This window comes from Rhea pennata, chromosome 17, assembly GCF_028389875.1.
Source record: "Rhea pennata isolate bPtePen1 chromosome 17, bPtePen1.pri, whole genome shotgun sequence".
Classification (NCBI taxonomy): domain Eukaryota; kingdom Metazoa; phylum Chordata; class Aves; order Rheiformes; family Rheidae; genus Rhea; species Rhea pennata.
Window position 1 is genome coordinate 16,973,117 of NC_084679.1, and position 27,977 is coordinate 17,001,093.

The 27,977-nt window shown below is 42.8% G+C and overlaps 1 protein-coding gene across 5 annotated transcripts in view; it reads left to right on the plus strand.

Annotated features, from left to right (window-relative positions):
• The first annotated feature begins 542 nt into the window (after positions 1 to 542).
• Positions 543 to 27,977, plus strand: part of ASCC2 (activating signal cointegrator 1 complex subunit 2) — a 29,207-nt gene continuing 1,772 nt past the window's right edge. For 2 of the 5 annotated variants that reach the window (XM_062590226.1, XM_062590229.1), the window contains exons 1-17: positions 566 to 649; positions 3,820 to 3,920; positions 5,101 to 5,259; positions 5,659 to 5,829; positions 7,598 to 7,727; positions 9,876 to 9,943; positions 11,592 to 11,702; positions 12,588 to 12,700; positions 14,827 to 14,901; positions 15,424 to 15,531; positions 17,119 to 17,187; positions 18,092 to 18,166; positions 18,430 to 18,616; positions 20,600 to 20,814; positions 22,488 to 22,607; positions 26,349 to 26,573; positions 27,684 to 27,795. In XM_062590226.1, the coding sequence (XP_062446210.1) occupies positions 3,840 to 3,920; positions 5,101 to 5,259; positions 5,659 to 5,829; positions 7,598 to 7,727; positions 9,876 to 9,943; positions 11,592 to 11,702; positions 12,588 to 12,700; positions 14,827 to 14,901; positions 15,424 to 15,531; positions 17,119 to 17,187; positions 18,092 to 18,166; positions 18,430 to 18,616; positions 20,600 to 20,814; positions 22,488 to 22,607; positions 26,349 to 26,573; positions 27,684 to 27,795 (2,019 nt within the window). In that variant the 5' untranslated portion in view covers positions 566 to 649; positions 3,820 to 3,839. Of the gene's footprint in view, positions 650 to 3,428; positions 3,510 to 3,819; positions 3,921 to 5,100; positions 5,260 to 5,658; positions 5,830 to 7,597; positions 7,728 to 9,875; positions 9,944 to 11,591; positions 11,703 to 12,587; positions 12,701 to 14,826; positions 14,902 to 15,423; positions 15,532 to 17,118; positions 17,188 to 18,091; positions 18,167 to 18,429; positions 18,617 to 20,599; positions 20,815 to 22,487; positions 22,608 to 26,348; positions 26,574 to 27,683; positions 27,796 to 27,977 lie in introns of those variants that run through there. The other 3 variants (XM_062590228.1, XM_062590227.1, XM_062590230.1) reach the window with 3 other exon arrangements.

A 27,977-nucleotide genomic window follows, 5' to 3' on the forward strand; every position in this document is an offset into this window, starting at 1 on the left:
CTCTGCGCTTCGCAACGCTGCCCCGAGTGCCTGGGTGTTGCAGCCACCAGAGCGAAGGGGAACCCACGTCGGGGCTGGGGGGGGGCAGATATGACACCACGTGGTGACGCCCGCAGCGCGGCACTGACAGCGCCTTGGTGGCTCCGATAGACTCTCAGTGGCATTGGAAGGGCTCTGGTGTCACCAGCAGGGCCTCGGTGTTCCCATAAGGACATCAGGGTCACCAGCAGACCTTCGCCGCGACCTGCAGGGCCCAGCAGACCCTCGGAGGCACCGACGTGGCCTCAGTGCCACCAGGAGGGCCGCGGTGCCGCCGGGGCGCTCAGTGATCCTGGCAGACCGCCGGCGTCCCCAGCAGACGCTCAGCGTCACCGCGCAGCCCGCAAGCGCCGCCGCCCGTGACACGCCCCGCGGGCTGCGCCGGGGCCCTATCGGGCATATGGGGGCGGGGCGGGGCCGAGATGAGGACACGCCCCCGCAGGCTACCGGGGCGGGGCGACCACGGCGTCGGCCCGCCCCCCCTCGCACTTCCGCTCGGCAGCGGAAGGGCCTTGCGGCGGCGGCGGCAGTGACGTGCGGGGCTGAGTTGAGCCGGCGGCGGCGGCGACTGCCCGGTAACGGGGCGGCGGGGCGCGGGAAGGGCGCCGAGGTGAGGGCAGGGCCCGGAGCGGGGGCTGGGCGGGGCGTGAAGGGGGGTGGCTGGGTTGTGGGGGGTGGTGGGGCCGGTGCGCGGGGTGTCAGGGCCAGGGGCCGGTGTCAGCGGCTGTAGGGGGTGGTGGGGCCGGTGTGTGGGGCGTCAGGGCCAGAGACCCATGTCAGTGCTTTCAGGGGGTGATGGGTCTGGGTGTATGGAGTGTCAGGGCCTGGGACAGGTGTCATTGGCTACAGGGGATGGTGGGTCTGGGTATGTGGGGTTTCAGGGTCTGGGGCTAATGTCAGCAGCTGTAAGAGGTTGTGGGGCCAATGTTTGGGATATCGGGGCTGGTGCTGGTGTCAATGGCTGTAAGGGGTGGTGGAGTCAGGTGTGCAGGGTGTGAGGGTCTGGGACTGGTGTCAGCAGCTGTAGAAGGTGGTAGATCAGGGTGTGGGGGGTGTCAGGGCCCGGGTCCAGTGTCCTCAGTTGTAGGAAATGATGGGATAGGTGTGTGGGATGTCATAGTCTGGGGCAGGTATCAGCAACTGTAGGAGATGGTGGCCCCAGTTGTGCAGGGTGTCAGCACCTGAGTCCGGTGTCAGAGGCTGTAGGGGTGGTGGAATCAAATGTGTGGGGTGTCAGGGTCTGAGGCCAGTGTCAGTTGCTGTAGGGTGTGGGGGGGGCAGTGTGGGGGGTGTCACTGCCTTGGTCTGGTGTCAGTAGCTGTGGGGGGTGGCAGGGCCTGAAGCTGGTGTCGGCAGCTGTAGGGGGTGGTGGTGCAAGTATGCAGGGTGTCAGAGTCTGGGCCCAGGGTCAGCAGCTAGTGGGTGGGGTGTTAGGGTCTGATGTGGGTGTCAGCAGCTGTAGGGGGTGGTGGGGCAATTGTATGGAGTGGCAGGGTCGAGGGTGGTGTCAGTGACTGTAGGGGTTGGTGGGTCCAGGTGTGCACGGTGTCAGGGCCTGGACCCAGTATCATCGATTGTAGGAAATAGTGGGGCAGATGAGCAGGATGTCAGGGTCTGGTGTGGGTGTCAACAGCTGTAGGGGTTGGTGGGTCCAGATATGTGGGGTGTCAGGGTGTGGGACCAGTGTCAGCAGCTGTAGGAGTTGGTGGGTCCAGGTGTGTGGGGTGTCAGGGTCTGGGACCAGTGTCAGCGACTGTAGGCATTGCTGGATCCAGATGTGCAGGGCAGGATCTGAGGCAGAGTCAGTGGCTGTAGGGGTTGGTGGGTCCAAGTGTACAGGATATCAGGGCCTGATGCCTGGCTTGGGGAGCTGGGAGCAGCTGGAGAATGCTGATGGGGCCCTGCCAGTGGTGCTTGGGTTCACGGAAGAGGACTGTGCAGACTTTGCCTGACTTAGCGCTGCAGCAGTGCTGCAGCCCTGTTGCTGCTGGTGAAAGGCAGCACGGTGACAAGCTGACAGCTGTGCTGTGCAAGATGCCAGGCTAGCAGCGTGCACGTTGCTCTGACTGTTCACTTGGCTCCACAGCTGTGTGTGATGCGTGAAATACAGGGGAGGCAGCACTTCTGATGTGCTGAAAAAACTTTCTCTGGAAAACATTTGGATTGGCTTTTCCTTTGTCAGTGCTGCCTGCCTTTTATGCTGGCTGTGCCCAAAACTATCAGGCCCTCAGAATTAATTACATCTTTTCAATATAGAACAAAGCTCGTGGGGAAAAGCATATAGAAGCAATCTTGGCTAATTCTCTGTTGTGAATGTTCCATACTCGGTTTATTTCTTTCCCCACCTGAATAACCGTTTTGTCTGGGGTCTGTCTCTTCAAAGAAGTTTCTGACTTGAAATGGAGATTTGGTTGCTTACTAGTTTTGAAGTAAGATACAGGCTATTTTTTTTTCCTTCTTGCAAAATTCATGCTTGTATGTGGAATTTTCAAAATGACACTAGAAACTGTAAGAGCAGAATTAATTATATGGTGAGAAATGAAAAACAGGCTAGTTTGTTCTGTAACTAGCTCGTAAGTGTTTTTTCAAAGAAGTTATTTATTGTTAAAATCTTGAAAACACTCTTTGTCAATATTCTTAAATTCGCTAGAAAAGATACAATTATTTAGGATTTTCTAAGCTGTGCAGCATGTTTGCGTTGCTCTAGTGTAATTTTTTTTCGAAGTTTCCATGAAAAGTTGAACTCTCAAATGTTTGGTGGTATGTGGGTTTTTTTGTTTGTTTGTTTTTTGTTTTTCTTAAGACTGCAAAACCAAAAAGCTGGAACTGAAAATCTTAGCCTTTTTCACTTGCTGTCTAAACCTTCTCCGTGTTGTTGAATCTTCATTGTTCAGCTACAGAACTGCTTCTCTTGATTTATATGTGATTCAGGCAATGTGAGTGCAATTAAATATGCATATAAGGACACTTGTGATCTTAAATCTTAACAAGAATATAACTTGTAGTAACATTTCACATAAATCATAACAATACTATAAAGCTCCTGAAAAATTAAAAGCTCTGTTAAACTTGCAGTTTTCATTTTGATTAATATCTGGTTTTTAACAGTGCATATAAATATAATTCAAAAGAAGATATAATATTACAGCTAATTTCAGAAAGTTAAATATTGCTGAGCCTATAAATGCTAGTGAAGATCAGAGGATGGTTTTGTGAACTTTCTTCTGGAACACATGTGGGAAATTGGCTGGGAAAAGGAAAGCTGTATTTTATGGCCCCACTCTGTTTTATTTCTAATGTATGTTATCTGAATCAGTACTGAGTGAATCTACAACTCAAGAATCAAAAGTATTCTTTTAATAGTGTGTTGGCAGGATGTCTTTTATTGTCCCTCCAGCTTGTGATGTCAGGAGATAGGCTGCAAAAACAGAGTTCAACACCAGAACAGAGAGTTCTGGTTCAATAACAAGGTATGATTATTAAGCTCTCATATTAATGCACAAAAATGCTTTCTGTTGTCCCTGAAGATGTCCGTGGCATCTCAGTAAGGTTCAGGAATGAAACTATAGCACCGTGATACAAGTGTGTTCTGAGCCATGTGCAAGTTGGTCTTGGGTGTTCCATAAAGGCTTGGCATTTGGGTAGTGTTTAGATTGTCTTTGCATAAATCTGTTTCCAGCCATGGTGTTTGTGTGTTATAGTGAGGCTGTAACCTGTTCCATTGTGCTCTCAATCTTGTAAAACACATCCTATGCTGCTTTTGTTTTTGTGTTTGGTAAGGGCACAAGTAAGTCATCACGATGCCAGCCTTACCACTGGATGAACTCCAGCTTACAGAAAAGGATCCAAAGACAGGGAAGCTGAGGACTTTACCAGCACTGGTGAGCTGTGTTTTTCATGAAAGCCAAGCAAGAGCCTCAACCAATAGTTTTTTTTATTTTGAGACTTGGTCAGGACTAGCCCTGGGCCTAGGATATAGTGAAATTTGAATGGCCTTCTTGGTAATGAAATTGTTTTATTCCTGTGTCAGTGGATTCAGATAGTTGCAGTCTTTTTTCTGATGTTGTGTCAATGAAAACTTACTGTGTTCAAAATCTATAGTAAAATATGTTCTCCCAGAACTTCTTATCCTTCCAAGAAACAGCCTGATCAGCAATGTAAACTTTACTGTAAGGGAGAGAATGCTTTCTGAGCTTTTGCAAGCTCTGTGGAGAAGTTTAGCTCTGAGCTATAGCACTGGGATCAGTCTGTCCACTTACTGCATCCTGTAATCTCATGCCCTGTGGCTCTAGTTTGGAACCACAGGGTGAAATCAGAAATCGGTGCTTTGTATGCTTGTGTCTTAACGTGTGTGCTGGGAAGTATTGCTATGCCTGTCTGTGATATTACATAAGAACATTCAAAATGACACACAAAATAAAATCCACAGTGATCTCTCTTCTCCCAGAAATGAGAAGGCATGGGTAGAGCCTTCTCCCTGGCATGTTGCAGAATTGGGATCTGTTGTTAATGCCACCTGCTAAGAGGAGGTTCCCCTGGGAATATGGGTGGATTGAGGCAGAACTGGAAGCTGCTGTTGGCTGCTCAACATGATTCTCCTTATAAGATGGGGATATCTGAGCAAAATGTGTTTGCTTCTCTTGGGAAGGACAGTAAAATGTTTCTTCTCTGGATTTAATAGTCCAGAACCAGCTTGGAGGAGAAAGAGAGCATGGGCAGCATTTCAAAGGCATGGCATTAAGCTGTTGCTGTTTGTTTTGGAGGTGTGGGAGGATTGCTTTGCAAGGCTTTCAGTTAATAGCATGCAAGAAGCAACACGTGCTAAATTATGAAGGTATCTGAAAACATTGCTGAAAAATATGAACGATACAAACCCACTAATCTACTGTCTTTAAATATTAGAAAGTGGGAAATTGTCAGGGAGCTGAAAGACAAATGTAAAGCGTCTTTAAAGCATAATGTTATATCAGTTTCCTAAAATTCTGTAGGCAGTGCAAATTGTAAATGTATATTCCTGTTGCTTGGTCCATGCTTTTAATATAGTGTTTTGGCTTTCTGCAGCATCCAGAAATAAAAGCAGATCGGTCTTTTGTGCTGTATAGACCGCCACCTGTTATCAGAGACCCTGCCTTAGTTGAAGAATTCTTGGAGCGAGCAAAATTCATTGCAAATGATCTAGACTGGCTTCTGACTTTGCCTCATGACAAATTTTGGTGCCAGGTAATACTGTTTTGTGGGTACTGAAGAAAAAATATGAGTAGTATAGGTGCTTGTAAAAGCCATGAACTTTGAATTGTGGTTTTGGTAAAGATTCTTATATGCCTCATATGTCGTTTGTCAAGCATTTTCGTTTTGATTACTGCTTCTTAGACTGCAAAGAATGTAGTATTTCCCTATAGTTTTTGGTTGTGTCTTTCTATAAGAGTTTTCTGGGATTTGATGGACATGTGAATCATTTTAGCATCTTTGATTGTTTTGATTTTCTTCTAAATTTAACTGGAATGCCTTTGAGTGCAACTTGCACGTTATAAGACTGCCACTCACTCTTACAATGCGTGCTGCCACCTGTGAATGTGTGGCATTCCCTTTTCTCCATTTTATTTTCTTTTGTTGTATAAGGTAATATTTGATGAGACACTTCAGAAATGTCTGGACTCCTATTTGTGCTATGCCCCTCGCAAGTTTGATGCATTGTTGGATTTCCATCCAGAAGTGAATGACATGCAGAAACGTCTTCATCGGAGTGTCTTTCTAACCTTCCTCAGAACATCCACTCATAAAGAATCCAAGGTAAATATTTCTTTGTCTTACAGGCGCTCTGGGCTGTACAGCTTAGAAAAATAGACAAGTGGAGAAATTGTTTCTTGTTTGCATGTCCTAGATGCATTCTTCTCGCTGCCTGTTTTTGGCAGTCCATTTCTCTGTATGGAAATTATAACACCCAGCTCTGAAGTATCTGAAATACGTAATGATTTCTTAGGAAGAAAGATCCAGGCAAACAACTAGATAATAACAGGATAGCAACATGTGGTATTATGATACAGTAGAATAAGAGGGGGAGGAAAAAAAGAGTAAGATGGCCTTTGTATGGCTGCATGGAACATAAAAGGCTGTTCAAGCCACCAGTAGTCAAGTGTTTGCTCTCTCATGCCACCTCTTCTGTGCCATGCAATAATGCTTGTCTCTCCTTGAACTGTCTCCAAGTTTTGGATGCACAATGAAATTGCTTAAATTACTATTTTCTTGGCATCGTAATTAAAAGACATAGTCATCCATAATTGTGTGAGTGTAACTCCCATGAGCAGCTATGGAATTTTCATAAGGCCCTTTGGGCCAGATGAGGCACCTTGTATTTCAGCAGTTTACTCCCTTGATATTCTCCTTGATTTATTATGTGCTATTTAGTGATTGTACTGTTTTTTTCTTGATTATCACAATGCTGATATTTAAGACATTTTGTGGAGAGGTCTTGGAGCAAGAGTTGGAGGACAAGGGAAGGAACAGGTGAAAGGAATGCTGGAGCCTGCAGTTGGCATCACTTCAGCAAAAATACTCGACACTTCTATTCTGTCTTTCATTCCAGGATCTGATTAAATCTTACTACTCCAATGAGGCAGACAAGCATTTGAAACAATTTTATAGTTGAGTAACTTAAAAAGAATGAATAGGCTGTTGTCGTGCAGGCAGTCAGCAGGCGTTCTAGAAAATGAACCTAGCCAGCCTAAAGCCCTGTCCCTCTGCTTTAGTAGGTAGAACATACTTACCAAGCATCTACTGTGTTGCAATGTGATTACAAACTTTTGCCAGCATAGGCAAATCAGTCTTCTAAAAATCACTGACATTGGAGTTGCATTTTACCTTGCTTCCTTCTCCATCTCGGAGATAATGGATTTTTTTGTCACCTACAATATTAAAAGACATTTCTTGAATGTTATGAGTCACATGTTCAGGGTGCACTGTTTTAGCAGTCAACATATAGAGTTGCAGTTCAGAAATCCTGTTTTTTTTTCTCTCCTGTTTCTTTTACCAATGCAGTCATTGTTGATGCCTTGATTCTACCTTATCAGGCTACCAATAACCTTAGGCTGTGATTTCATGAGTGTTTCTCTGGTGTCAATGTTAGTTAAGCTGTTCTTGTTCCTGCTCCTGAGTTGACTGCTTATTGTGTGAGCCCAGCTGTTTATTTGACAACATAGTTAGCCACATTTGGGAACTGAGCCAACTGTAAGTGGCCTTTTATTTTAACTTTTAGGTCGATCAGTTCAATTCAAGGTGCAGCCCAGCTGTGTAAGCAGTGGTGCTAGTCCAGTGGGGTGGATGGTGCAGTGGTCGTGACTAGCAGCTGGGAATGTAGGAATAGAGGGGACTGCAGGAGCTAGTATAAGGACAGTTGCTACCTTTTATGAAACAGCACCCTTAATACAGCTTTGAGAGAGGTTTTTAAAAGTGTCATTTTAATGTTGCAGTTTCTGCAGAGTAAGATATGAATTATCCTTTAAATTACTATTGTATTATTAAATACTATATTTGATTTAAATGATTATTTTTTTCTTTGTAGGATCATTTTATCACTCCCTCTGTCTTTGGAGAAATTATTTACAACAATTTCCTGTTTGACATCCCTAAGATTCTGGATCTCTGTGTGCTTTTTGGAAAAGGAAATGGTCCCCTGCTCCAGAAGATGATTGGTTAGTTAAAGCAAAGTGGTATCCTGCCGTTTTTAGGCTTTTGCTTACTTATGAAATGGCAAGTAATGAGTGGGGTTTTATACTGTGGTAGCTGGTCTGAAAACAAGCTGCTCAACAGCAGCTAGCATCTATAATTTTTCTAAGATTTTTTCCCTTTATTCCCCCCTCCCCTGTGAACTTCATTTATGTCAAGGAATATATTGTGTCCTGCTGTTTGTTGGTCTTGAGCTGTGTCCATATGGTTAAGCATGACCCAAGGTTCAGTCATGCCTCAGCAGTTATTTTCCAAACCAACTAAAAGTGCTCTCAGCCACTGTAAGTGAACCATGAAGACCCTGTAATATCCAGGTAGAGAGGGGAAGGGGCAAAGAACTTTACTCCTGGGCAAGGAGGGAGGAACGTTAGAAGATGGGACACAGTCCAACTGCTGATATGAGTATTCTTCTTCCCAGAGTTGGGAGCCTAGGGAAATCTGCAACAAGAATTTATCTGTGAATTGGGAGAATGTGAACCTTCAATGCAGACATTGATTTATATAGTGCCTTTGCCCTGCAGCATACGTTACAGCACTGCTTAAGCTGTGCTTGTCCCTAGATATCTCTGTATCTGCATAGACAATCTTAGCAGCAAGTGCCTGTTAAGCAACGGTTTGGACAGCCTTGGGCATTTGAACCTGCATAATGATGAGAGGGCATATTTGTTTAGATTCTCTATTTATCCTTTGCCCCCTTCACAAGGGAACTGCCTGTGGTCTTTAACATCCACCTGAGCACAGGTAGAAGAATGCCTAACCTTGGTTAAGTGAGCTGCTCTTCCTAAATTCTAATCCAGTCTGTCTGCAGTTCATCTAATGAAGCTGGTAGTTATAATGAAGTGAAGTAGTTATTTTTGTCTCATTTCCAAGTTGACTTAACGTGAGAAACACTAGAGATCATGTGACACAGCCTATCTATACAAGATTTTTGCCAAATTACCAGACTGAGAAAAGCTTAGATAAGCTGTTGAATTTTTGAGTGCTGATCCCTTTGTCCTCTTTCAGTAACTTTCAATATACATTTGCCTGCTAAGCCTCAGGGGTAGGAAGAATGCATAACCAAGATGGATAGTTCTCTTTCAGATGTGAATTTAAATTATCTATGTCTTAACATATTCTGAAGAAGACCTAAGCGTATGAAACCTCATTTGAATTATACATACCCTTTCAAGTGCAACACACTAATGCTGTGCACAAGTGACCAGTGATTTTTTTTTTTAACCTGACTATATGTGTTATGTTGTCACAGTAATGACTTGAGCAATCATAGAATCAGTAAGGTTGGAAGGGACCTCTGGAGATCATCTAGTCCAACCCCCCTGCTCAACAGGGTCACCTAGAGCATGTTAGACAGGGTTGCATCCAGGCAGGCCTTGAATATCTCCAGAGAAGGAGACTCCACAACCTCTCTGGGCAACCTGTTCTAGTGCTAATTCTGGTGTCTAATTCATAACTTCATATATTTTAGGCTTTTTTTTTCAAGGAATAAATTTTTCTGAAACCATCTCATAAGTCTTACCTGTGCTCTGTCCTTGCTAGGGAGCTCTGTTAATTTTCATAGTCTGAACAGTAATTCACAGGAAAATAGGCAGCCTCTCTAATACTTGACTGAGATTTACAATGCACCATTATTCAGTGGAGTATTTTGTAAAGATAATGAAGTCCTAGTAATATAATAGTAGGTATTACTAAAGCCTCATTACCTTTAAGAAATATTCTACAGAACATTTTCTAGTGTATGCTGAACTGTTATCAGTAATTAAAAGTCAACTCCAGTTGTCAAATAAAGGAACTAGGAATGTTTAGTATTTACATTATTCATTGATTCCGCCTCTGGGGCATGAATCATCTAACATCTCATTTGCTCTGCTCTGATGAGCATATTCTCATTACTAGCCCTCCAGCTTCACTGAATTGTGAATGGGCGAGCTTTATAGGAGGAGGCACTGTGCATGCATTGGGCATAGATTCATTTCTTAAGTCCTAAAATGTTAGTAATGTTATCTGGAGAGAGGAGTTATTGGTAATATACGTATGTCTGCTGGTGCAAATTTGCCTGTTAGCATGACTGTCTGAACTGATGGGAAATGGTCTCTTTCTCCCTCTCTTCTCAGAAAATATCTTCACTCAGCAACCAAGTTACTTCAGTGACCTAGACGAAACTCTGCCCACTGTACTCCAGGTACTGCTTTTCTCCTTTGCCTGGGACTCAGATTTCATCTCGATTATGGTGTGGCATAGTTTAGAGGGAAGAAGGGAGCAAATGTGATCAGAGACAGGCAGAAAGTATTTGTTGTTGCTTATTTTACCTATGGGTCAAGCAGTTTTTGAACCTTTATCTAAAACTATTGCTGATGACTGGTTCCTGTTACCTACCTTCCTGTTTCTGACATTCACTTTGCATAAATCTTGAGGAATTTTTGTTAGGCAGTTCAAATACAAAGTAACTTTTCTTTGTATCTCCTCTTGTGCAGGGCAAGCATTGAAACTTAACATACAGAGACTGTGAGAAATAGCTAAGACTTGGCATAGTAGAATGTGTGAGTTGTAACACTGCAGGTTCTCAGGAGTAAATGAAAATTGGGAGGGATGCATTGTTGCCATACAAATGATGTCAGCATCTCTCTATTTCTAAGCTTTCCTTTCTATGAGCAGTTCAAATCTTCCCCAGACTCAGTAAGCAGGATTCACATTTAACTTGAAGGTAAATCAAGATGCCTTGACATCTTTTTGCTGTGAAAATTTGAGTCCTCAAAAACCTTACCTATACAGAAAAATAAACAAAGCCGAAAAATATTTTTTACCCCAAAGCACACATAATGTAGCTTGGCTTCTTTCTTTGCATGTGTTAAGAAACTGCTAGAGCTAACTATGAGAGGTAATATCATATACTAATAATACTCATATATTAATAATATTCTAGAATGTAAGGCTAAACCTTGAAATGAATTACTGGGGGAGGGCAGCAAAGATTCTGGTTGTGATATACCATGTCAGAGCAGTTTCTCTACAGACCTCTGACTTATTTACTGTGTTTTGTTAACTATTGCAGAGACATACCAGTATATCTCAAGTGTGTGCATGTAGTACCTCAGAGAAGGCCCATTGGTACTGACCCATAAAAGTGTATGTTTATCCCATTACTGAAAGGAGTTGAGACTGGTGCAGGTTAGGAGCTTACATGCACCGTGGAATAGTAATATTAACCCCAAGTACGTAATGTCAGTACTTTTAGCCTCCCATCCCCATGGCTGTGGAGTAAGGCTTAGCAAATCTCCTAAGATGCAAATATAGAGGAGTTGCTTTTAAGTTGGTCCTACGCTGAAGTTGGCTAGCCGTCCTGAAGGTAATTCTATCAGCCTCCGCTAGATTTTTTTCAATTATAGCTAAGAGTCACAAAATCTCTCCTAGTAGCTGATGTTAACTTACCAATTGTCCTATTACTCTCTTGCAAGTAGGGCTAGTCGAATCCTAGCTGGCCTCATCAGTGTTGATGTTGGTAGAGCTTGCTGGCTGGTTTTCTCACATAGCTAAGGATTTGAATTAGTCTGCAGTCCCCGTCTCAGCACCACCACCCTACGCAGCTGCACTTGAACTGGTTGCAAGTCATGTGCAGCTTCAGAAGCATGGTGTGGCCCTTCCTGCTGTAACCTGCAGGAAGCTTGCAGCTTTCAGCTTACATGACTCTGTTTTGTGGGAATAGTTGCTTGCATCTCTCTTCAGCTGAACCAAGTGATCACAGTGTAGAATACTCTGATATTCCTATGCTACAGGATAAAACATGTTCCACTGCTTTCCCCTGTTGTAACTCTTCTGCTCTGTTGATCTAGGTATTCAACAATATCTTGCACAAATGTGGTTTGCAGTGTGAAGGAGCCTCTGCTGAGCCCCAGAAACTGGAAGAAAGAGTAAATGTAACTCCTGGGAACATGCCTCTCCAGGTAGAACTGTTACTCAGTGCGGCTATGCTGTTCGTAGGCTGATTAGCCTGTGGCGCAGTAAGACCACGGAGAGTCATTCTGTCCCCAGATACTGATGTCTCGTACAGTTCCTTATTATTTCACTATTTATCATATGACTTGTTGATAAAACCTTTCCACCTTGAGTTTGTTGTTTTGCTCTTGTGCATTTCATATCCGTTGCATTGTGGATATTTTTTTAAAAACTTTGTAATTTTTTTCCCCACTCAGTTCTTAAGTAATGTAACAGAACACCTTACAGAAGATCTGAAATAACCCTGAAAGTGATCAGAGTTGATATTTTCTTCAGAACTGTCTGTTCAACAGCAGTGGACTTTCCCTTCAATTAATTAAGAAGTATTATTTGCTATGTGCTGTAGAAATACATATTGAAAGAGAGGCCCCATCTTAGTGAGCGTACGTTCTTCTACAGAATCTTAGTCATATGGGCTGGATGTGGGAGTTGTTACAGCTACCCTGGAAACGCATCTTACACTTTAATTCATGTATTACTGCTGTGCAGTTCCTCCAGCTAGATAGGAAAGAATATTACATGTGGAAGATTTATGGAGGGCAAACACCATTATCCAAACAGGATCTCATGAGGGTTCTCTTTATTTAACAGAATCTTTAATGAGTGAGCAGTTGGGATTGTATTATAAATCTCTGAAGCACAGATGCTGTCTCTGTCTACCTCTGTACCCAAGATGTAGTGTGCATGTGATTAATAGCAGATTCTCTTCCTGCAGTCAAGAAAAAGGCTTAGTCTGAACATGGTGTGTCCCTGTTAGAATGGGTTATACTGTGTTGCCAGGAAAGCTTGTGTGACTTTTTTTTTCCTCTCAGTAATTGCTCTTTCTCTCTCAGGAGCTGAAGGATATTGTGCTGTACTTATGTGACACTTGCACAACGCTATGGGCGTTTCTTGATGTCTTCCCGTTGGCTTGCCAGACCTTCCAAAAACATGACTTTTGCTACAGGTACCTCTCACCAAGAGCTTGTCTTGGTGAAGTAGAAATACTAAGTATGCTGCTCTGCCCTGTCCCAGTGCCTTCATCATTGAAAGAATTGCCAGATTAAGCATAACTAAAGACTGCTAGGTTCATACTGATGGGAGTAAATAGATTCACAGTAAATCAAATAAATTAATGTAGGGATGCCTAGAGTTTGTCTGTGATATACTCACCTTCATTGTTATCCTTGAGAGAGCCTTGAGCTGGGCAACCCTGTACAGTTTCAGGACCTAGCTAAATAGTACTTGGCGTGCTTTGGAAAGCTTGGAGGGACCAACAGAAAAGAGCTGTGGACAAAAACAGCTTGCTGCTGTAGGATCTGAACACCAAAGAGAGCAGAAAGTCTTGTCTCTGTTGGACCATCGCTCCTAGGAAAGCATTTGTTTAATGTTATTCTTAAGTGTTATGTTAGAGAATATTGCTGAGCTTTTGGCAAAAACTGAGTGAGTGGTACCACCTTCCTGGGAGAAGGTGACAAGCCAGCAGCATCACAACTGGGCTGTCAGCTAATTCCCTTGTCTAGCTGGATCGCAGTGGCAATGAGTCAGGAGCCAGGGTGGTCACAAGGGCTGTGCAGGAGTGTGTTTTCACAGAGGCTACAAGTCCTTGAATGGCAGTTACCCAGTTTGCTCCAGGTGTTTTAAGCCCTCACCTCATCTTGTACAGTCTCGCCCTAACAGCCTTCATGAAGGACAAACTGAAGTGTTAATTTCTTGTTCTTATTTCTCCCATTTTGTTTGCTTGTTGCTGTGAACGAACATTCATTTTTTGCTTTTATTTTCAATTATGTTGCAAACCTCTGAAGTCTTATAAGCTCCGAGTGGTTTATGGGCCACAGGTTGAGTAATACTGCGCTAGGGTGTGCAGGTTTCTGTCCTCTTTGGATGTTGTTGTCAGGTCGGTTGTTGAAAGAAGAGCAGATTGGTGGAGTGCTGGTGGCTATTTGGATTCATAAGCCACACTGCTTGCATGCTTGGTTACTCAGAGAAGGAAAGCCTTTGTTTTTAATTCTATTGTTGATGTCAGAGATGTGCTAAAAAAAAAGTCCTGATATCTGTGCAGCGGGACAACAGCAACATTTTCATTACTTCTCAATATGGACTAAACACTAGGTCTTTGGAGATGTGGGGAGGGAAAACTGATTTACATGTCATCTTTTTGGCACCTCTGTGAGCCTTAATCAGTCTGTTGGCACTTCCTAATCTCTCTCTCTAAATGAAAGTATGAGCCAGCTTCTGCTACATTGCCTCAAGGACACTCATTTAATGTGTTTGGCTCTTATATGAGACATGCACATAATGTTCCTAATGGAGCCTCTGCTCCTCAGTTCTGCAGGCATGGCTTTTGGGCAAAGTGCTGTAAACCATTAGTTATAGCATGTAGCTACTCATGAAGCAGGACCTGCTGTTATTGTGTGAGGGCAGGTTTCTCTACATCTCCTAGTGCTTTGTCCCTGAACAGAAAGGGTCTGTGTGGGCATTCTGGCACATAAAATGTGAAACTGAACCCAACTAGCTTTTTTTATTTGTTTCTTCCTGCCCCAGTCCTATTGAAACGTCCTCTTAAGCATTCTGTGTATTGAATATGTCCATCCAAATGCTCGGCTAGAGCAGAGCCAAATAGCAAGACTTCATTGGAAATCATATTTTGTTTCGTATCCAGTTTTTTTAGTACACCAAGATGGAGTCTTGGGGATTTGGGGCTAGGAGGGAGGGTGTCTCGTGATAGACTTGAGCATGTCAGCACTGCAGATTTGTGTTTGGGATGTTTCTCAGTTGGGCAAATTGTTCTTCTGTTCAGTAGCATGATGCTTTTTAAATGCATTTCTTTAGCTCCAGCTTCAAAGATGCCTTGATGGTTTCCTTAGAGCACTGCTCTTTTGTCTATCACCTATTTGCTTGCTTGTGTTTCAGGAGAAAGATTACGAAACAGAGTAATACTAATGAGTATTGCCAGAGAGTAATGAGAGTAACTAATGAGTACTGCTAGAGAGAAGAATTTAATGAAAATAACCATGTGACTTATATTTTTTTTTAGCAAATGATTTTTGAAACCTTAGTTGACAGTTACTGTTTTGTTGTCCTTTTTCACAGATTAGCTTCATTTTATGAATCGGCAATTCCTGAGCTGGAATCTGCAGTTAAGAAGAGGCATTATGAGGATAACAGGTGAAAATGCCTGAGAAGGCTTGACTTTTAAGTAAGCCCTGGGAGATTCTCATTGAAAAAAAGCACTTCATGCTGCTTTAAAGATCTCTCAGACAGCTTCTCTATTTCCAAAAGAACTTTCTTGGGCAGTGGGGTGACTAATGATTTCTTTTACTGATCTCTAAGAAGAGGCTTGATGGGAGATGTATCTAAGTTGTAACAGAGTGCAAAAAAATCAATGGTATTTCTATCTGTAGCCTGATCTCTTGGCATTTTAAAGCACAGACTATGCTGGTACAGATGAGATATCATTTGTCTAGCTGTCAGGTCAATTGGTGGCTGAGAGCAACTTTGTTTAGAGCATGGGTTTTGCTTAATCCATTATTATGAAATGACTCTAATCTCTGGTCCTTGCAGCAAAGAAACAATTCAGCTCGTGAAATTCCTTCTGTAGAGAGATTTCTCTGCAGAAAGGTGTGTGTTAGAGAATCAGATTTCCTATGCTGATACTAACAGTGGTTTTGTTTGTTTTTAACTCTGAAGTGTTTTTGCTGATTTGTGGAAGAGAATTTCGCATTCCAGGAAGAAGGTGATGGAAGCTTTTCACATCATTATAAACCAAATCTGTCTGCAGCCCATCTTAGAAAGCAGGTATTGGCACTTGAGCTCTGTGGTACTAGCCAGTTACTTGATTGCCATGAAGGAGAAAATTGTTCCTTGGTTTCCAGATTTACTTGAGGAAATGAACAGTTATTGCTATTTGTTCTGGGGTCATGTCCAAAGACTTTGGCTGAGATCAGAAGTCTGCTGTCCTGGACAGCAGGAGAGAAGCTATGTCTGATCCAGGATTGATTTGGTGAGCTATGCATTGACCCTACCAAAGTGGGATAAGGTCATGGTCCAGTGAGCGTGCTAAACTCATTTTATGGCCATACTGCAACTTTTAATACTGTGTGTAGAAGCCTTTGCTGAAACACCTTAGTAAAAGTGATGCATTGTTAAAAATCATTGAAAACAGGTTTTTTTACTGTTACCTTAACCCAGTTCTTCCTCTTTCCTATTTTGAAAATTGGTTAGCTAGTAAGAAATGCTTCTTATCTATAATTTGTGAGTAATCTCAAAGTGAAGACAAGTATAATTATCCTTACTTTGTGAGTAGAAAAATTAAGACAAGTGAAGTGACTCAAAACTAAGATGCATATTGGGGACAGAGCCAAGAACCTCGGTCTTGATTGCAAGGACAGTGTTCTATCAACCTGGGCTATCTTTGCCCCTGTTTTCATTAGAGCTTTTGTAGATTGCTGGTCTCTGTGGCTCCTGTTGAGCTTGAATAATTTGCATGTCTTTATATGAGTAGAGTCATCCAAGAAGATGAAGAGGGTCTGTTGGTTGAATTCCTTATGGATTTGCTAGGTTGACTTCCTCTGTGACTTTGGTTAAACCACCTGATCTGTCTGTGCTACAGTTCTAATTCTTAAGTGATAACAGTAGCCTTGCCATACCTGAGCATTGCCTTTCTGCACTTGCTGGAGTATTGAAAATAAAATTAAAGCCAAGATTGCAACATTTTCAGATTCTACAGTATTCAAGACTAAAGGTATATATTTTGGAGAGATAAAAAGAACAGTAAAGGGCAGATCCAAAAACTCGTTCTCAGTTTGATAGGAGTTGAGGTTACTGTGAAAGTGATGCTTCCAGCTTCTAGGGAAATGCCTTTTCTTAGTACTGATGCACTGCAGAGGGTGTACTGTCCTGCCTCAGCCCTGTGGCTTGATGCATCAGCAGCAGGGGTAGGTTTAGGTGTTATAACAGAATGGTTGCCGTAGGAGTTTGCTTGGCATATGTTCTTGCATAGGTGAGCACATATTTTCTGGGAGGTTCAATGATATAATCCCGAGACATATAATACCATGCAATTACAAAAGCTCTACACACCCTTTTCTGCATATTGCAAATCTGAGACATCGAACTGTGATTTATGAAGTCTGACAAAAGTTTTAGAATCCTAATTGTGATAAGACTTCAGATCTAGCTTGCTGAAATATTGTTGAGGCCATAAAAGCTTGTTTTCATTTGACTCTTCCTATGAGAAGAAGAGTGACCAAAATCTGATTTCAGATGGGCTCTTCCCTTGACATATGAGTGTTACTAGTTTGCCTAGCAAGGCAAGTGGAGATTCTGCAATGTGGTAGGCTCATCACTGAATTTTTCACTCTGTTGTACCAATGGTTTTTGCAGCTGTGAGAACATTCAGCCTTTTATTGAGGAATTTCTGCAGATCTTCACTTCAGTGCTTCAGGAAAGGAGGTGAGTCTGGCTGAATGAGACTCAAGGGGAAGGTCAGCTTGCCTTCCTCTGTCACTCTTTACAGCAGAATTGCCTGAGACATTATTAAGAGGTGTTATGATGCGTTTGGGAGTTGGAAATCATTCTAACTAGTTGGGAAAAGTGCTGTGCGAGGATTTCAGGCTATAGTACAAACTTTATTGTAAAGGTGAGGAGGATGTTGCGTGATGTTGGAAAATGTCATTATTCACTCTTTTTAATTTGGATTTTACAAAGTGGAAGTTAGCTTGACAAGTTTGGCCATTATTTCTAATCGCTACTTTTCAACTGGGGTGGCCAGACCAGAAAGGTACTGAGTGCCAATACTGAAGATGGAAAGTGAACAAGTGACAGAACTAGGAATCAGATCTTGTATTCCTGATGCTACTGTCATTCTCACAGAATCACAGAATGGTTGAGGTTGGAAGGAACCTCTGGAGATCAGTTAGTCCAACCTCCCTGCTCAAGCAGAGTCACCTCAAGCATACTAGACAGGATTGCATTCAGGCAGATTTTAAATATCTCCAGAGAAGGAGACTCCATGACCTCTCTGGGCAACCTGTTCCAGTTCTGATCCCAGTTCTGATCATGTTCGAAGCATAAACTGTATTTTTGTAGCAGGGTGCTAGGTCATAGTATCATAAAGAGTGTTAAAACTGGCTCTTAGGGGTTGGTGGGGAATGCTGCAGTATAACAGGAGTAAAATCAGACATGGCAATGTGTACTGGTGTTCGGTGTTGGATGAGAAAGGTTGTGTATGTTCCTACATGGCCAGTGAGAAGGTCACATTGCATAGTAGGGATGGCAACATGTGACAGCTCTGCAGGTAATTTATTCCTGATTCTCATTCTAATGATACTCATAAAGCTTGCTACTGCATTTTCAGATTTCTCCGAGACTATGACAAGTTATTTCCTGTTGAAGATGATGTCAGTCTGCTTCAACAAGCATCCTCCACGTTGTATCCTTCACTGTCAACAGATGTGCACCTCAGTATTTTGCAAACCTGGTGCTCTTAGATTCCTTCATTCCTGTGGCGCTTCCTCTGCTGCTAATCCTCTAGTTAAGGTGCATGACTGTCAGAAAGTGATGGAAAGCTTTCGGGGTGGGGGACAGGGGAGGTTGATGGCTTGGGAGTCACTGAACACACAGAGCTACTTCATGGTGAGGTCTGAGTCTGTGCGTCTGTGGAACAAGGAAAATGTCCTTAATGCTGTCTCATAGAGATGAGACCAGGACAACCTATATCCTCCAAGCAGTGGAAAGTGCATGGGAAGGGGAAGACAGGAAAAAAGCACAGGTTGTTAAAGAGCCAACACCACTAGCAGCATCAAATGCAGCATCAGCAAAAGTGGAGAACAATTCTGAGGACCTGGAAGAGCTTGGGGCTGCATATGCATCAGAGGATGAGGTGAGTAGAACTGTATGGCTAGGACTGGGTTCTACTCTCTCTGTCCTCACATCATTCATCTGTGAAGAATGGATTGGTTTGCTTAGTTTTTGGGCTGATGTGAAATTTAGTCTTTAGCCTTTGCTAAGTTTCAATGCAGGCCCATGTGCCCCATGAAATGGGAAAAAAGCTACATCCTAATATACAGAATGGTTGAGGTTGGAAGGAACCTCTGGAGATCACCTAGTCCAACCCCCCTTCTCAAGAAGGGCCTCCTAGAGCATGTTGCCCAGCATTGTGTCCAGACAGCTTTTGAATAGCTACAAGAATGGAGACTCCACAACCTCTCTGGGCAGCCTGTCCCAGTACTCAGTTACTCTCTCAATAAGGAAGATTTTTTTCACATTCAGACAGATCTTCCTGTGTTTCAGTTTGTGCTTGCTGCCTCTTGTCCTGTTGCTGGGCACCACTGAAAGGAGTCTGGCCCCATCCCCTTGACACCCTCTCTTCAGATACTTATAACACGTTGATAAGATCCCCTCTCAGGCTTCTCTTCTCCAGGCTGAACAGGCTCAGCTCTCGCTGCCTTTTCTCCTATGAGAGATACTCCAGTCCCTTCATAATCTTAGTAGTCCTTTGCTAAACTGTCTCCAGTAGCTCCATGTGTTTCTTGTATTGGAGAGCCCAGAGCTGGACACAGCACTCCAGATGCAGCCTAACCAGGGCTGAGTTGAGGGGAAAGATCACCTCCATCAGCATGTTGGCAACGCTCTTCCTAATGCACCCCAGGATACCATTGGCCTTCTTGGCCACAAGGGCACATTGTTGGGTCATGGTTAACTTGTTCTCCAGCAGGATTCCCAAGTCCTCTGCAGAGCTGCTTTCCAGCAGGTCAGTTACCAGCCTGTCCTGGTGCGTGGGGTTATTCCTCCCTAGCTGCAGAACCCTGCACTTGCCTTTGTTGAGCTTCATGAGGTTCCTCTCCACCCATCTTTCCAGCCTGTCAAGGTCCCTCTTAATGGCAGCACAACCCTCTGGTGTATCAGCCACTCCTCACAGTTTGGTATCATCAGCAAACTTGCTGAGGAGGCACTCTGTCCCTTCATTCAGGTCACTGATGAATAAGCTGAACAATACTGGACTCAGTGTTGTCTAATACTGAGTCCGATACTGGACTCCAGTTTAGCCTGGAGAAGAGAAGACTGATCTTATCAATGATCTTATCAGTATCTATAAGTATTTGAAGGGAGGGAGTCAAGGGGATGGGGCTAAACTCTTCTCAGTAGTCCCATGCGAAAGGACTAGAAGCAACAGGCACAAACTGAACCACAGGAAGTTCTGCCTGAATATGAAGAGGAATTTCTTTCCTGTGAGAGTGACAGAGCACTGGAACAGATTGTTCAGAGAGGTTGTGGAGTCTCCTCTGGAGATTATTCAAGGCCTGCCTGGCTGCAACCCTGTCTAACATGCTCTAGGTGACCCTGCTTGAGCAGGGAGGTTGGACTAGATGATCTCCAGAGGTCCCTTCCAACCTCAGCCATTTTGTGATTTGGTATTGACCGCTGGGGGACACTGCTAGCTAGCTACAGGCCTCCTGTTGTACTTTGTGCCACTGATCCTGCCTTTATCATTGAGCAAAGTGCTTCTAACTCCTTTTGGCTTGTGTTTCTTGTTGTGGTTTGTTCAGACATTGTACTTCATCACTGCAATGTAAAGGTGTGTGATGTTTTTTAAATGCATAGTCCGTCTATTATTTGAGGATGAGATTCTCCAGAGTTTCCCAGCTGACTTAGGAACAGACATAAATAGATGTGGACCCAACTCTGTGTCATAAACCTTGCATAGCATAAGCAGCTTAGCTGATTTCTGTTTTTACTTCCATCTTTGACTTCTGTATTAAATCTTGATACTGCTCCTTTCCCTTTGAATTGGATGGACCTGCCTTCTGTCAATTGCTATCTCTTTGCAGTAATGCTGCCAATCCTTTTTGGTGTGTATATATAGTGCGCTGGTGCAGCTGCTGCACCCCCTGCCAAGGTGTCAGGAGTGGAGCTGGACTCTCTAATCTCTCAAGTGAAAGATCTGCTGCCAGACCTTGGTGAGGGCTTCATCCTGGCCTGCCTGGAAGAGTACAGTTACAACACGGAGCAAGTGATCAACAACATCCTAGAAGATAAGTTGGTACCGTCCTTGGATAAACTGGAACGAACAATGCAAAGGTATGGATCAGGATATCTAGCACTGCTTTGATGCCTTTTGATTTTAGTTTGTGGCTTATCATTTAACATTCTTCTTGTTGAAGGTTAGAAACCTGTAGCGCTCTAAGAAGTTGCATGTGCATTTTCTTGGGGTTGATAGCTGCCATGAGAGTTTTCCATTGCCATCTATCACTTACCTGCTGCCCTCATTCTGTCCCTGCAGAGGATGGGAACGCTCAGTGTTCAGTGCTTCATTACAGCAGAGGTTGGGTAATGTTTTGTAACAGGGAGACAAAAATACTTGCCATTAAACACTGAAATAAAACCCATTAAGATTCCATCACGGGGGACACTGGCATAGTCTGAGTGGAGCAATAAAATGTTGTTGCCTCCAAAAGTTATTCTGCAGCAGAGGATGGGGTCATAGATGCTAACATCCCAGCTGCCCTGTAGGAAAGGGCATCTTCAAAGGGACTAATTCAACTGGAATTCAAGCTGCAGGGCAAAATTCAGTATTTGAGGGGCTACTATTTTCCAGTTGAAGTCACATTGGGTAGTGATTGAAAATGGCAATTCAGATCCACTTTTATCTCCCCTTTGACAAAGTTGCTAGGCTTTTGCTTGCTTCTGTGTTGTATATGGAGTGTAGGAATTGTAGCAGGCAATGAAATGGAGTTGTTTTAGTTGTCCACAGCTGCTAGTGTGTGCTTGTAGCACAAGAGCAGTTTCTGACTGAGTGTCAGGATGTGAATATGCTGTTTGTTCGCATTTCATGGGAGAGCAAGCAGACTGTCTCATTATTGCATTAAAAAAGAGAAGCATCTTTATCAGAAAAGCGTTGTAAAAAATCTTGGTTTTGCATCTTAATGCTCTCAGTCAAATCTGCTGACTTTGGCTTGAATGACGTGAGATGTGCTTTTGGAAGATGCTTTCTTGTTTTTTGGTTGTTTTTTCCCTCTGCTAGTACTGCAGAGCCAGCAGTTACAGAATATAGGGCTGATTTTTTTTTCTTGCCTCTTGCATCTTGAAACAAAACTGTCAGTTCAGTAGCAAATGAAGAATTTTGATTACTGCTGATTTTCAGAAGTGAGCACAACAGCGTTTTCTGATGCTCAGCTGAGCTAACAGCACTGGCAAAATGAATGCAAAGATAATAGTACTTTGACTTATATAAATTGAACAAGTGTAACCTTGGAACTCTGAGGCAGAATTAAGAAGAAACCATAAGGAGATAAATATCCTGAAATCAACAGCAGCAAATTATTGGATTTTTTTTCCAGCATGTAATTCATCATACTTAGTGTTGGTTTTACTGAGTCACTGTTTTGAGACCAGGCAATCTGTTGAATAGTCTATGTTCCTGTTTGACTTTTACTTACTCTTAAATGAACAGAATTTTCTTCTGGCTTTCTATACATTACTTCAGTATCCCCACAAAGATAAGCCTCAAATACTGTGGCTTTTTTCTCTGACCAGTGCCATGTAGTGACAATGCATGTATTATGCTGCAGCTGTGAAATGAGGGGATTGCATTCTGTGACTCAATCAGCTGGCACCACAGAAAGTGTCTCAGCATGCACGGATGACTGCAAGATTGATACTAAATAAACTAAGGTCTTAGGAAGGAGAAGATTTGGTCTTCCTCAGCTTCACTTGTGTTTTTGTTTTCTCTCTCTTTCTTTCTTCAATTATAGACAGCTAAAGCCAGACCCTACTCCTCTAGTGACTTCTCGCTGTAATGTTTTCCAGAACGATGAGTTTGATGTTTTCAGTAGGGACTTCGTGGATGTTTCTCGGATACAGAAAGGCAAGCGGTGAGTATCGCCCACTATTAATTAACCCTATATGTCAGGATGAATGAATATCTGTGAACTTGCAAATTTACTTCTGTTACAGGCCTCCTGCAAGATTTTTTGGGGATATCTTTATGACAGGAGCTAAGGTTTACTAAAAATGTTTCCCACTTGTTTCCTTTTTTTTTTCTGAAAAAGTAAAATAAAGTATTGTTAGGAGTTTAGTTTTGGTTTAGCATTTTTTTCTAATTGAGTTTCCTCTGTATGTGGCTGGAGACTGCTCTGTCAACCTAATTTGTAACGGCTGGCTCTTGCTTCTTGGTCTTCATGTTAAATTTATAGAGAAAAGCAACCATCTCTGCTATCCTGAGGTTGTGACTCAGAACTGAGATTAAGTAATGATTTGTTTTAGGTCTAACTAAAGTATTAATATCCATCTACCATCAAAATCTGGTAACACTCAATAACTTTGGTTTAGACTCCTTTTGTTGTTCCTGTTGCTGAATGCTTGCTGCAGAACGGCATTAACTTTGCTTTCTACCTGACTTGTCCTTTTGTTCTGTACTGCACTGTGCAAATTTAGGTTAGGGCATTTAACATTGTCATGTTGACTCCCACTGAAGTTAACCGTACCTCAGTAATACAGTTTATATGTTTTAGATCCTTTTTTAAACTCTTTTCTGTAATCAGCCGAGTATGATCTTTATGTTGATGTATCTTTACATGGAATGCAAATGAAAATCTGGCTGCAGATTGGACCATGAGAGCCTGGTAGCTCCCAGTTGAGGTTTCAATTGTAGAGCTGCATTACACTGTCAGAAGGAAATCACTTCTGTCCAAAAGTCCAGTCAAACAGCTTTTCAACAGCAGCACTCTAGCATTTATACTGGCTTGGCTGGAAAAGAAAATAGTTTATTTTCTGGCCCAAATAATGACTTCTAAAGTACCTGTAACTCAAAATTCACAGGTACAGTCATTCTCCCTTCTCTTCCTAAGTTCCTCTGCTTGTACAGATGCTCAGAGCACCTTGTCTCTTCTTGTCTGGTGCACAGGCATGCTCAGCTATCTCCTAGCTTCCCCAAAGTTTTTTTGTTTTGTTTTGTTTTATTATTTTTTTTTGTGTGTGTGTGTGAGTTGCACAAGGCTGGAGACTACTCCTCAGATTCAGCACAGTGCCTCCAGTATATGGAATAATGCATCTGGGAGGTCCCTTTGCAGATCACCTACAGAGCTTCCTAAGTTGCAGGTCATCCCAGAGCTGGGCTGTGAGACCCTGCTCCTTGCCATGTTCACCTGCTCCCATGGCTTTGCCTGCGTGGCTGCCGACAGGGAGGCTGTATCACCTTGTTCAGTTGTTGTACTACTCTTTGAGAAAGCTGTGATCTCTTCTGCTGTACTGTTATGTGACATCTTGGGATTATCTTCCCATTAATGCTGCTGTTCCTGGTGTACTTTGGCTTCCCTCAGGCTGTGTCTTCATTTCAAAACAGTTGCTTTACATGGAGGACACTTTTTCTGCAGGACTTCAAACACCTTAATATTTATTTTTTGAGATGTTTTTTAAAACTTGAAGGTAACTATGTGAGATCAGCTATGTATATCCATTGCCCAAGGTTAACCATATCTAACTATATCGAAGGGTAAGAGGGATAGTGCAGTGGTTATCACATCTGCTTTACATGCTGAAGGTCCTGGGCTCAAGCCCCATGGAACCAGCACCAGGAAATCTTTGGGAGGTTGGACTAGATGATCTCCAGAGTCCCCTCCAACCTTACTGATTCTGTGATTACCTTCTGAGATAGCATCTGATTCTCTCTAGGATTTAGCCTTCAGAGCTCCATAAATATGAAATGTGTTTTTCAACAGTAAAAGTGTGACTTTTTCTGTGCTCCTTGTTTTACAAGCAAGAAACCTGATGCTTTACCCAAGCTTCTGGATACTGGAGTTCTCCTAGCCTAGTTTGAAACTTGTATTAGATTCTGAATGTAACAGCTTTTCCCTTTTGTCATCTGTCTTAAAATCTTCTGCTCTCCAAACTGTGCCTGTGCTTAAAATGCTGTGACTGCTAAGCATGGTGTTGCAGCAGTGCTTAAAGAGCCAGGTCAAGTTGGGTGCTGTTGTGCTTGCTGCTATTAAGGTAGATATAAACACATTAACAGGCCCTGCCCCAAACTGAAGGAGAAAGCCACACCAGGGTGAGAAGAAAAACAATCATGCAGAAATTAATATAATAGGATACACATGATTCTTTGCCAGTCCTGAAAAGTGATCACTGCTACCTCTGCCTGCCTAGCCATAATCACTAGCTAAACCTGACTCTTGAAGTCAGAGCATGTCCTGAATGCCATGGGACTAGAATTATCCCACTGTTTCTCCTGGAATCAGTGCCTAACACAATTCGTTGCAGCACCTCTACAGTCATCAGACCAGCTCAACAGGAAGCAATTATCAAGTGTTTAGTTCAGTCTCATGCTGAATAGCAACATAAGATGTTATCCAGCTTAGATATGTGTGAACTAACCACCTGTTTTGTAGGGCACATTTTGCAGCTAAATTCAGACATGTAACAGAGTAAGTCATGGAAGAGAGGGGAAGCAAATGTATCTATTGTGTTATCTTGTTCTGAGAATCTTAACAAAAATTGGCCTTCTTAGAGTGTTTTTCCAGTGCTTGCTGGCGTGTCACTCAAGCCTGGCCATCCTTGATTCACTGAATATGTACCTTGGACAGATTATTTATCTAATTATATTCAGATTCCAAACAGATTGTTGATGCAAGTTTCTCCTAGACTTTGAGAGCTCTAAGGTGTCCTGGGAATACTTCGAAGTAAAATTCACCATAGCTTTGCTGTAAGCTATCTTGGTTGGTGAATGCTTCAGTTTCACAACTCCTTGTTTGTTATTTAGATGTAATACATACTTGGCTGATCTGAAAAATGAGGTGTCAAAGAGTTTATGCTTGTGCAGTGTGAGACATAGCATCTCGGTGGCTGTTTTTTAATACTTCTGTCAAACCTCTGTTTCTTGGTTTTCCCTCTATAAAATGGTGATAGTTCACTTACCTCTTCAGTGTTGTATAAATTGTGTTTAAGGCTTGTACGTGCAGTGCATCAAGACAGGTTGGATCAGAAGCACGAGTCTACTCTTTGTTCTGCTTTTCAATCTTAATCTTTCTTATTCTAATCCTTACTTGCCACACGAGTAACTTCTTGGCTCTCCCCATCTGTGTTTGTATTTTGCATCTCATGCTTATGAACTATGGTTTTTGCCTCTATTGGAATATATGTGCCCATGCAGCACCTACTTGAATGCAGCCCTAGTCCCTGATTTGCAGCTGTGCATGCTACCGCAGTGAGACACAGTACTGCAGCATGGAGTCTTAGCCCTAACAGCTTGCCATTCAAGATTCATAGGACTTTTTATGTTAGTTGGATCTTAGCCAAACTTCAGCCTCAGTATAATTGCGTCTGGCCTTTTGTAAAACCTTCCTTTCTGTCTCAAATGGCAGTGGCAATCTCTAGTTCCTATGCTTATCTGCTAACTAATCTTGCTCGGCTTCTGTTTAAAAGCTGTTCTATTCATGTCAGAAGTTGCCAAAATTACATCTTGGGGGGAAATAGGGAAGGTTAAGTAGTGCTTGCAAAATGTGAGATGAGGCTTCTATATGGAAGTGAAAACTGAAGGAATATTTTTTTTCCTGTTAGTAAGATCTTGACACTGCCTTTCTGTTTCTGTCCCTCCCTTTCCATGCTGTGGTGTGCAGAAGGGAGAAGGACACAACCAGGAGTTTGCTGAATGACAAACGCCTGATTGCTGAGCAGAAGGAGCGCTACAGCCAGTATAGCGTGATTGTGGAGGAGGTTCCAGTACAGCAGGGAGAAGCTCAGCTCTACGAAGAAGACTACGAGGATGAGTACGATGACACTTATGATGGAAACCAAGTTGGGGCAAATGATGCTGACTCTGATGATGAGCTGATTAGTAGGAGGTAGGTACTGTGGTTTTGATGCATGGGAAGCTGATGGGAGCTGCCACCTAGAGTTATCTTGTTTGCACGGAACTGTTCAACACTGGTTTTCGTTCCTGCTTCTCAGTGAGGTTGTGGGTGCTACAAACCGTCCTTTTTTTTCTGCTACTATTTTCTCTGTAACAGGTGAGGAGGGAGATTTGGATTTCTTTCTCCCTTGTTGATAGGGAGCTTTACCATGACATGCATGCAGGAAGTTCTCAATCTTCTACTTTCTTTGCCTGTGTGACTTAGCTATTACCTCAATTCAGCATCCAGATCTAGGGGACTTTGTGCTGAAACTTCCACACAGCAGTGCTTCTGCCTGTAGGATAATTGTCCTCCAGCAGAGGAAAATGAGCTATTTGGAATAATCAGGCTTGAGTGCAACTGGGCAATGTGAAGCAGAATGAGTGGTAGGCAAGAAAAACTTAATTTGGAAAAGTATATGACCAGACTTTTATTTCTTGCCAATCCCATCTGTCATGGTGATACCTGGAATTCAGCCTGTGATGGACTGTACACACTCTCCAGAACAGCTGACAGCAGGAAGCGCTTAGCATCCAGGAATCTAAGGGTCAATTAATGATGGGATTTGCAGAATATTAATTTTAGAAATATGACTCAGAGACAGAAAAACATCTTCTAAAAGCTAGTTCAATATTTCTGAAAGTGACCTTCTAAATTCTGATATAATTTATAAGAGCACTTTGAGGAAGTAGGAGTTGTAATATGAATGTGAACATTTTGCAGTGAAGAACCCCCATGTGTGCTGATCACCATTAAAGGTGTCAGTAGCTGCTGGGTCTCTCTCAGAGGAAACAAGCCTCTGAAATTTCTGGATTTTAGTTCTTGAAAGATGTGATGCAAAATATTATCACATCTGCTTTACATGCTGAAGGTCCTGGGTTCAAGCCACATATGGAACCAGCACCAGGAAATCTTTGGGAGGTTGGACTAGATGATCTCCAGAGGTCCCTTCCAACCTTACTGATTCTCTAATAAACTTTCTAAAATGAAAAGGATATGCTGTTCAGGGAGATGCTTGTGGCTGTGCTCTCTGTCTTTCACTGTTCATGTCTAAATTCTCAGGCCATTCACCACACCTCAAGTCTTGAGACCAAAAGGACAAGAGGATGGACAGGAGGAAGAGGAGGAGAGGGAGGATGAAGAGGAGGAGGAAGCTGAAAAGGAAAGAGCTAAGGTGACATTTAAGTTTGTGGTTGGAGTTGCATTAAGATATAATCATACGACTTATCTGCTTCACCTCTTAAGTGTCTTCTAGGGATGATGTAGAGGAGTTTCGTCTTCCAGAGCATGAGTCTTTTAACACTAGCGTGGACTCTGAGCTGCTTTTCAGAGTGGCTAGTTACTTTTGCAGTTGGC